The following is a 10,480-nucleotide window of genomic DNA, read 5'->3' as shown; positions in this document are numbered from 1 at the left end:
TTAATTAAAAATTATAAATATAAATCATTCATCTTAATTCAATAATTAGTATCAAAATAATTATTTATGAGTATTAATCATTAAGAGTGCATATATACATATATCTAATAATATTGTATCAATGCATAATAATAAACATGAGAGTACATTTACTTTTATGTATGGTTGAATATATCCGTACATTTTTCACGAGTAATATTTTTCTCTAACCTGAACTCCCGTCACAGCCTTCAAAAAATAATTCTTATTCATTTTCTAATCGTAAACAACATAATTAAATATTTTTTTCTAATTTATTTATTCCTATTGCCAATTTGATGTAATGTGGGTAGATGATGCGTGTACACGATTGAGTACATTTTTGCGACTCCCAAAACACATATCTTTTTCCAACTTCCAATGTTTTGTCTTCAGCTCATGACGTCACCGATCTTAGCTTTCTTACCCCTAACTAACCTCATTTCAAAGTAAGCATCTTCAACTCAGATAAGGAATCTATTAAAACCAAATAAAAAAATAAGTTCAGATCACCAATAAATAAAGAAATAACTTATAAGGAAAGAAAAGTATCCAACTATCCGTAGACCGAAAATTTGTTTACCCAAAAACAAAAAAGTTCAGAAGAAGAGAAATGGGTTCCCTGGAGGAGGATAGATCGCTCTTGGAAGATGGTCTTCTTCAGGTTCCACTCCTTTATCTTCTTTTAATCTTCTGTTTCTTCCATTGATATTGATATCGCTTTTTTCTTTGGATGTGAATTGTCTCCAAATACAATTTCTCTTTAGGTTGGATTAGTATGGCCACGGCCCATATCAGTTTTCTTGAGAATTTTGGAATTTTTGAATCTGGGTTTTTTATTCGTGGCAAAATTATCCAATACAGGTTATGATGGTAGTGAATTTGAAGATTATTGGAAGAGATTTTCTTTTTCCTAATTATTACTATTATAAATTTGAGTTAGTGGGGGGAATAAATGCCATGGTTGGTTTTCAAGTCTTCCTTTATCCTGTTTCAACATTGGATTTGATGTTATCAGAATCTTAATGATCAACTTTCTACTTGTATAAATCTTTAACAAAGAATCATTTTACATCAGTCACTGATCAAGAGAGAGTTTTCTGAACACTGTCTTCGCTTGCATTCGCGCAAGCCTCGGCTGAAAATGGCATCCTTAAACTTTTGGTTTTTTTTTTTTGCTTGCTTTTGAGGGAAAGTAAGCTGAAAATGGTGTCCTTTAGTTTTCGATACTCATTTCTGTATCAGCCACTCATGAGTGTTGCTTGTTTTAGAGGGAGTATGAGCAGAATCACATCCTTTGCTTTTTTGACACTTGTTTCTGCGTTAGCCACATGGTGTTTTTGCTTGCTTAGACTGAGCTGAAAAGTAGTGTCTGTTACTTTTGTGATATGCATTCTTGGATTAGGCACATAATTATTTTAGTATTTTATTTCAGAATGAAGAGAGTGGACTTTACACTGGCGATGGCTCAGTTGACCTAAAAGGAAACCGTGTGCTGAAGGAGAATACTGGAAACTGGAAAGCTTGCCCCTTCATTCTAGGTGTTCTATTGTTCTTAATGTTGTTTCCATTTATTAAACTAGCTATTTTTCTCAAATCTTTGTAATATACATTACAGGTACCGAGTGCTGTGAACGTTTGGCTTACTATGGAATTTCCACTAATCTTGTTACGTATCTTACGAAGAAGCTGCACGAAGGAAATGTCTCGGCAGCAAGAAATGTTACTACTTGGGGAGGAACTTGCTATCTTACTCCCCTTATTGGAGCCATCATGGCAGATGCTTACTGGGGAAGATATTGGACAATTGGTGTTTTCTCCACAATTTACTTTATTGTAAGTCCAATTGGAAACGCTATCCTTTATTCTTTTTTTGCCAGTAAGAATTTCATTTAATCCTTTGGCATTCCATTTAAATTGTAATTTTTACCCTACAAAATGGGGTAGCTTCTTTCTGTTAAGTCTCATCCCCCAATTGATTGACCCTGAAACCTGTGAATGGGAATACCAATTTTGCCAAGGGACTTTTGAGTAACATAGAAGCATAATGAAGGTTCGTGGTTTGGGGAATCATTTCTAATTCTGCTGTACTTTGCTAAGGGATTCCCTTTGTAGATTAAAAAGAATGTTAGTGCTCCATTCAGTGTGTCATATAGCAATCTTTGAGTAGTTGTATAATAGATGATTTACTGTCCTATTCTGATTCTCTGAATAAGGTTGAAAAGTTAAGGAAAGAAAAGACATTCAATCATAATAATGATTAGTTAATTATTCTTTTCAGGGAATGTGTGTTTTGACTATCTCAGCATCAGTTCCAGCACTAAAGCCTCCAGAATGCATTGGTTCTGATTGTCCAGTGGCTAGCCCATCACAATATGCAGTATTCTTCGTTGGACTTTACATGATTGCGCTAGGGACTGGTGGGATCAAACCATGTGTGTCCTCCTTTGGGGCGGATCAGTTTGATGATACTGATTCGAAGGAGAGGGTAAAGAAAGGATCCTTCTTCAACTGGTTTTACTTTTCTATAAATATTGGTGCTCTTATATCAAGTAGTCTTCTGGTGTATATTCAAGACAATGCTGGGTGGGGTCTAGGATTTGGCATTCCTGCGTTGTTCATGGGAATTGCCATTGCTAGTTTCTTTGCAGGCACACCTCTCTATAGGTTCCAGAAACCTGGGGGAAGCCCTATTACAAGGATGTGCCAAGTTATGGTTGCATCATTCCGTAAATGGACTTTGGAGGTCCCTAAAGACAGCAGTCTCCTATTTGAAACACAAGATAAAATATCTGCCATTGAAGGAAGTCGTAAACTGGAACATACTGATGAACTAAAGTAATCTTCCTTGGATTTTTTTTTAAAGTTGCGTCTATAACATGATCCCCCCCAAAAAAAAATAGTTAATAAAAGGCAATTTTATTTGGCAATCCTTAGATTGTGTTATTCATAATGACAATATTTAAGTTTTTGTAGGCACATTTAGTTGCAGCTCCATTTGAGTTTTCTTATACAAAACTTGATCTTTTGTGCTGTTAGTTCCACTGGCAGTTTATTTTCCCAGTAGCAAAAACACTTTTTCTATGATCTGCAGTTTGGTAATATTTTGCATAATATTCTCATGTCTTGACTTCTTGTCTAACCAAAGCTGATTTAACTTTGTTGAACTTGTAATTTTTGAGGGCCATATAATGTCACTTGTGGGTGCTAGCTCTTCATTTATAATATTGCTATTATTTTTATTATTACCACAGTGCAATATCTGATAGGGAAAGAGTGAGGACATTTATGAAATTTGTGTTAATTTTCTTGCAGAAGCTGCTTTTCTTTCGTAGTTTTATCCAAAGATTTGAATAAAAGTTCGTTTGATCTTAGTATTTTGAATTGGTGTTTCCAACATTTATTTTGCCGTTTGATCACTATAATGTCCATATTTATTGTGTAAATGAAATTGCTCCTTTGGATTTAAATGAAATTGCGCATTTGTTGCAGGTGCCTCGATAGAGCTGCTATCATATCTGATGCAGAGAATAATAGCGGCAACTTCTCTGATCCCTGGAGGCTTTGCACTGTAACTCAGGTGGAGGAACTGAAGATTGTGATCCGAATGTTCCCCGTTTGGGCTACTGGGATAGTCTTTTCTGCTGTATATGCACAAATGTCTACAATGTTTGTGGAGCAAGGCACAATGATGGACACAAGCATTGGTTCATTTGTCATTCCTCCAGCCTCTCTCTCGTCTTTCGATGTCATCAGTGTTATTTTCTGGGTTCCTGTTTATGACAGGATAATTGTCCCAATTGCAAGGAAATTTACAGGCAAGGAAAGGGGCTTCTCAGAGTTGCAAAGGATGGGAATTGGCCTCGCTGTTTCAGTTCTGTGCATGTCTGCTGCTGCTGTGGTAGAAATTAATCGACTGCGGCTAGCCAAAGAACTTGGCTTAGTTGACGAAGCCATACCTGTGCCACTTAGCATCTTATGGCAAATACCCCAATACTTTTTGTTGGGTGCCGCCGAGATATTCTTTTTCATTGGGCAACTTGAGTTCTTTTATGATCAATCTCCTGATGCTATGCGGAGTTTATGCAGTGCATTGGCTCTTCTAACAACTTCATTGGGAAATTATTTGAGTTCTTTTATTCTGACTGTCGTAACTTACTTCACAACCAAAGGTGGGAAGCTGGGTTGGATACCTGACAATCTGAATGAGGGTCATCTTGACTATTATTTCTGGCTTTTGGCCGGACTCAGCTTTCTAAATGTGCTGGCCTATGTGGTTTGTGCCGGAAGGTACAAGCATAAGAAGGCTTCTTAAGGGGCTCTCAAGGAAGGCTTCTTAAGGGGCTCTCCAGGAAGGCTTCAATTCTGAGAGAGCATTAAGCTACAGGGGAGATAGTGTGGAAAGGCTGACAGTTCCATATACACTATGCAAGAGTTATGCTCTCCTTAGTTTGTAAATAACCACTGCAATGCAATCTCCACAAATATTTGAATTTCTTTCCTTTGATTTTAGTTGGAAAAAATGAACATGTAAATTATATTGTTTTCATGTATTTAGTCAAGAACTTTTGAGTTTTAGCTGTTGATTCAATACATACTTCTGTGGAGATTATAAAAGAACAATCTATTGCTTTTTCTTTCAAGGTTGGTTATCTGCATTTAATTGCCAATAAATTGAATTTATTTGATGGTTCCAAATTTGTTTGTTTGCTGTCTAACTTTAGTTCATAACATTCTAAAATGAACAGTAGTAATCTTGAACTTTTTTAGAAATGGTCATTTTCATCTTTTTTAATCTTAATTATTTTCAAAGTTGGTTTCTGTATTTTCACAAAATATCATTCTATATTACTTTTTTTTAAAATGAAAAAGGTTTGGAGAAAATATTAACACATTAACAATTAGCAATTTGGAGAAATATTTACTTTTTTTTTCTTCTCTTTTTAATTGACAGTGATAAATACTACTGTAATAATTTGTCATATTAAATGATTAGGGGTTATATATGTAACTATTTGGAATTGAATTGTTTATGATTGTTTTTTTTGTTAGTAAGTAAAAGGTTTCTTTTTAATTATTTATTTTTTTGTTGTGTTGGTTCATTTTATCTTATCAAAACTTTTCAACCATGAATAAAATTTTATGTGATTTTTTTATATTTGATCAGATACAAGTTTTATTGATAGAAATTATTAATTAGTTTTATTAAATTTGTATCATTGTCATATAAATTTTAAATAAATAAATAATATTATGTATATATAAAAGAATGGCATAATCACATAAACATATTAAATAAAAAATTAAACCAAAATATTATTTTGATAATTTTTTTAATAAAATTTAAGATTATGTATAATATATTATTATCATGATATTGTATAATATTTAAATTATATTAATAAAAGTATTAAATATTATTATAATAATAATATTTGAATTCATATTAAAAAAATTAAGATTATATAATATTATCATAATAATATTTTATAATATTTGAATTTATATTAATATAATTATTAAATATTTATTTTTGTATATATATTATTATAACAATGACATATTATAACATTTGAATTTGAATTTATATTAATATACTTATGATATACTAGATATAAGTAACGTGCAATAGGCACGTTTGCTTAGTTTTATTTATAAAATTTATTAATTATTTTTATTAAATTTATATTAATGTCATATAAATTTTGAAATAAATATCTTATTTTAATTAAATAATTTATTTATTTTTGTTTAAGTTTATATTTGTTCTAATTTTTGAATTTAGGAGTGACAACAAAAGATTATATATTATATATTTAATGTAATATTATATATTATACATATATTTTAAATTTAAGTATCTTGCTAGTTTTTAAAAAAAAAAAATCATTTGTTGCTAATTCACAGTAGATTATATTATATGTTTAATATGATATTATTCTAATAAGGAGTTTAAGTTTAATTAAATTTTATTTAAGTTATAAAACGAATGATTTTATTATTTTAAACAATTATCATTGTAAAATATTATAAATATATCATATATTAATTTGTTTAATTATTTATTATTTTAAAATAATTATCATTGTAAAATATCTGAAAAATATCTTATTTTAAGTTGTTTAATTATTTATTATTTTTAAATATTTATTATTGTAAAATATCTAAAAAATATCCTATTTTAATTTTTTAATTATTTATTTTATTTTATTTAAGTTTAAGTGTTTACAAACTACGGTTAAATAAAAGAATATTCTGTTAAATATAAAAATATTCGGTTAAAGTTAACATTAAAAAGATAAAAAACTGTTAAAACCAAGAACTTCCGTTATCTACACATTTATTATATAGAAGATGTAATCTTATATTTAATATTATTACAATAATAATATCTTATAATATTTGAATTTATATGAATGCAAAATTATCTCATTTACTGCTATTTTTAATAGTTTTTTCATTTTTATGTTGATTTTTTCCCATTTCATTTTTATAACAACCTTTTTTCAAATATACGGTTTGCACGTTTTATTTAAATTTTTTTTACGATTTACATATAAATAGCTTTTATAATATAAATATATATATATATATTTTATTGGAGCAATAAAAAAATTATATCTTTCTTGGGATATTACTGCTGATCAATAATTGTAGTACATGTTACATATTGACTCTAGATTGGTATAATCACCGACAAATATAAAAAAAATGCTAACATTTGATTCATTAGCTTACAATACACATGTATTAACTTCTCACGTGAGAATTAGGGATAAATAGTTTTTAATTTGTGTGATATATATGTGAGAGGTTAATTGTATTTTAAAAAACTATAAGTTATATAGGTTTAATGTTTATTTTTATGGTAGTGAGTAATTTGCCATAGTCTCATTACACTAAGACTAACAGTAAAAATATTACATACTCAACCATTCATACCTTGTTTGGCAACCTACAAATCAACTTGTCAAACCATTTTTGAAAATTTAAAGCAACTCTACACAACAACTTGTTAAGAAACTCATATTCTTATAAGCAACCTATAAATCAACAATTAAAGCTACTTAAGCAACTCATAAAATAACCATTGAAACTCTTTAAGTAATTTATAAATTAACTTGATAAACAACTCATAAAACAACCCTTAAAACTTTAAAACAACCATATATAATAATCGTTAAGCAATTATTGAAACTCTAAAGCAACTTTATACAACAATTTGTTAAGTAACTCATAATCTTTATAGGCAACATATAAAACAATTCTTAAAAATACTTAAGCAACCATTGAAAATCCTTAAGCAACCCATAAAACAACTTGATAAACACTCATAAAACAACATGTTAAGCAATCATTGAAACTCTTAAGCAAACATGTTAAACAACCCATAAAACAACATATGTTATGCAACTATTGAAACTCCTAAGCAACTCATAATCCTCATAAGCAACCCATAAAACAATATGTTAAGCAACCCACAAAGCAATATATGTTAAACAACCCTTGAAACTCTAAAGTAGCTATATATAACAACATATAAAGCTGTTGACCCTGATTTTGGACAACTGACACGGAGTCAAATATGCTTGATGTGGACAAATATGTTGAAATGAATGTGATGACAAAAACAGTAAATAACACGAGAATTTATAGTGGTTCGGCCTCAAAGTCTGGTAATGACTTACGTCCACTTGAGCTGTTATTGATGTAGGATTCAAAAGGAGTGATCAAAGAACTAGGGTTCAATGAGTTTCACCAACCTCTGAAGAACAAATACAATATCTCGAATGTGAGAGCTCTAATACACTTGTAAAACTCTACTATCAGATAATTAGAAAGCTAAAAGTCCAAAAGTCCCTCCCTTGAGCTATTTTTCTCTATTTATAGGCTCAGGGAAGATTACAATAATTTGTTACAAATATTCTTTCATAAATAATTGGATACTCAGGAAATCATGGGAGACAATCTCGGGATTGACTAAGATCTTTATAAAATTGAAGAAAAATATGGTTTTTGGCATTTTGGTGGCTGTGTTGGCAGCTTGGCTGTCTTGGGGCAGTTTGGGCCATGGAGCTTCTGGGCTTGTGGAGTTGGGAGCTACTGAAGGCAACTTAGAGTTGGGCCAGGCGGGCTGGAGTGGAACAGGCCCGTTGGGCAGGCTGGTGGCAGGCGGCCCAGAAGTTGGTGAGGAGAGTAGCTGGACCGTGTGGTTGGCGCAGGCCCACGGCTGGCACTTTGAACAGGAGGCATGAGGGATGCAAATGAAGAGGATCTCTTCGGTTTGCTGCTTCTTGGAGGCGATAGTTGGCGACCTGGCAGGGAGCTGGAGAGGGTCTCGGCAGGGAGGACTTGCTGAAGAGATGCTGGCTGGAGTCAATTGGGCTTCTGACGGTTTTGGGCCTGACATTGGACTTGTTGGAGACTTGGGTTTGATTGTAAAAATACCACTTTTATTTCTTCTTTTCCTCACTTTTTTAAAGCCCAAAAATACCATAAATTTCATACAAAATAAATATAAAATAAATCATAATAAAATATTTTCACTATAAAATAAATTAAGTTAATTTTTTTTAAAATATTAATTATAACTTAATTTATATTTAACATTTAAGCTCAATAATACCACATTTTTTACCTCAAATTAAACAACAATAATTCAAATAATTAACTATAACATTTTACAACAAAATAACTATAAAAACACACAAAAATCTATAAAATTGAAATAAACCTAATAAATTCAAAATTACTCAAAAAAACTTAATAAATTACTTAAAAACTCAAGAATTAAGCAACAATTAACACATAAAAAGTGGTAAAATAACTCTATTTTGTAGAGTTATCACTGACCGACTTGGTAGAGTTTCTGTCAGACCGATAAGGATTTTTGACTGACTAGTCAAGTGTCATGACCGACCAGTCAGGTGTCATGACCGACCAGTCAGGTGTTTGTCCGACCAGTCAGGTGCTTGGCCGACCAGTCAGTCATTTTGGCCGACCGGTCATCTGTTTTGGCCGACCAGTCAGTCTGTTTTGCTAGACCAGAAATGTGTTATGCTAGACCAGAGATGTGTCATGTTAGACCAGAAGTGTGCTAGAGGTGTGCTTTGCCGACGAGAGGTGTTTGCCTATGTCATCAGTAACAGCTTCAACCCGAATCATTCTCAACTGCTGCAGGAATCTCTCAGATATCTTGGAATAAAAGCCATATTGTTGTAATATTAGATTTATTTATATTTTATTAATTAAAGTTTGTTGGAAGAATCAAGGACCCGGTAAAAGGGAGATATTTATGTACGATCCATGAGCCTATAAATAGAGGGCTCATGGCATCATTTTGGGGGATTTGATCTGATCTTTTTAGACTGGGAAAAACTCTTTAGTTTTGAGACTTTGGGACTGTAAATTGGGGCATTCTTGGGGCACTTTCTAAGAGAGTTTTGGGAGAGAAACTATGTATTAGTCTACTTACACTTAAGAAACTCAGTTGGCTCAAGTTCATCTGATCTTAAGTGTAGGATATATATCACAACTCCAAGTGGATTAGACTATTACCAACAAATTGGGGCTGAACCACTATAAAAATTACGTGTGTTATTTACTTTATTTTCAAGGCTTACTGTAGTTTTGACATCTACTCGTTGTTGGCCAAAATCGTGGTCAACATTTTGGTGCTTTCATTGAGAGTTGAACTCAAGAAACAGAAGACTACCATACCAAGATGACGCCCAAGAATACCAATGTGGCATCCAAAAAGTCAGGCACGTCAAAAGAGCCTGCTAGATCAGAAGGTCCTGGACCGTAGAACCCAGAGACTGAGCCCATGGTCTTTCTCGAGGAGACCACTCCAGAAGTTGAAGAACTCCAGGAAGCAATAGGTGCTTTCCAAGAGGAGATGGTGCAAAGATTCCACCCAGGCAGGAACAGACCAGGACTTTTCGAGATAAGAGGACTTCACAGTTCAAAGATAGACATGGTCGTGATGAGGCTGATAGTCATCACACCGACCAGTCAAAGGAAAAGGGGGCAACGACCAACAAGGAGGAAAAGACTGCCCGGGACGTACTGAAAGGCCTCCACTGCACCCTGACCAGCAGCATAGTGGAGGAGAGCAAGTCCCACGTAGTAAGCCCTCTAAAAAATCGAAGAGTACGGTGTTCGATCGGGCAGGAGAGCATGTTTCTCGGAAGGATCTAAGGGATGTTATCACCAACAAGAGGAGGACCGTCTCAGTCGAAGGGCAAAATCCGAATCGCCCTGCCAGTCAAGTAGAAATACTTGACGACAGTGCACCAGATGGTAATGCCCGACCAGGCGGTCAAGACCTTGGAACTTCGTCAGTTGCACCAGCCATCCAAACCCAACTTGATGTACTAACAGCTGCAGTGCAAGGTTTTTCAAAACGACCTTCCATGATGGATGCGATAGACCACTGGAGTGGCAGCCCATTTTGTGCCTG

The 10,480-nt window shown here is 33.0% G+C and overlaps 1 protein-coding gene across 1 annotated transcript; it reads left to right on the top strand.

The window, feature by feature from the left end:
• The first annotated feature begins 437 nt into the window (after positions 1-437).
• On the top strand, positions 438-4,661 carry LOC133824286 (protein NRT1/ PTR FAMILY 8.3-like). The gene is made up of 5 exons (XM_062257162.1): positions 438-682; positions 1,454-1,559; positions 1,637-1,854; positions 2,300-2,856; positions 3,511-4,661. The coding sequence occupies exons 1-5, from the start codon at positions 632-634 to the stop codon at positions 4,331-4,333; spliced, it is 1,755 nt and encodes a 584-aa protein (XP_062113146.1). The 5' UTR covers positions 438-631; the 3' UTR covers positions 4,334-4,661.
• The last annotated feature ends 5,819 nt before the right edge of the window (positions 4,662-10,480 follow it).

Source organism: Humulus lupulus, chromosome 3, assembly GCF_963169125.1.
Source record: "Humulus lupulus chromosome 3, drHumLupu1.1, whole genome shotgun sequence".
Taxonomy (NCBI): Eukaryota; Viridiplantae; Streptophyta; class Magnoliopsida; order Rosales; family Cannabaceae; genus Humulus; species Humulus lupulus.
The sequence above is the reverse complement of the archived record's forward strand: the minus strand, read 5'-3'. Positions and strand labels throughout refer to the sequence as shown.

Coding starts and splice junctions, on each gene's coding strand:
- LOC133824286 (XM_062257162.1), top strand. CDS start 632: ATGGGTTCCCTGGAGGAGGATAGATCGCTCTTGGAAGATGGTCTTCTT. Junction 683..1,453: donor TGGAAGATGGTCTTCTTCAG/GTTCCACTCCTT, acceptor ATTTTATTTCAG/AATGAAGAGAGTGGACTTTA. Junction 1,560..1,636: donor AGCTTGCCCCTTCATTCTAG/GTGTTCTATTGT, acceptor TATACATTACAG/GTACCGAGTGCTGTGAACGT.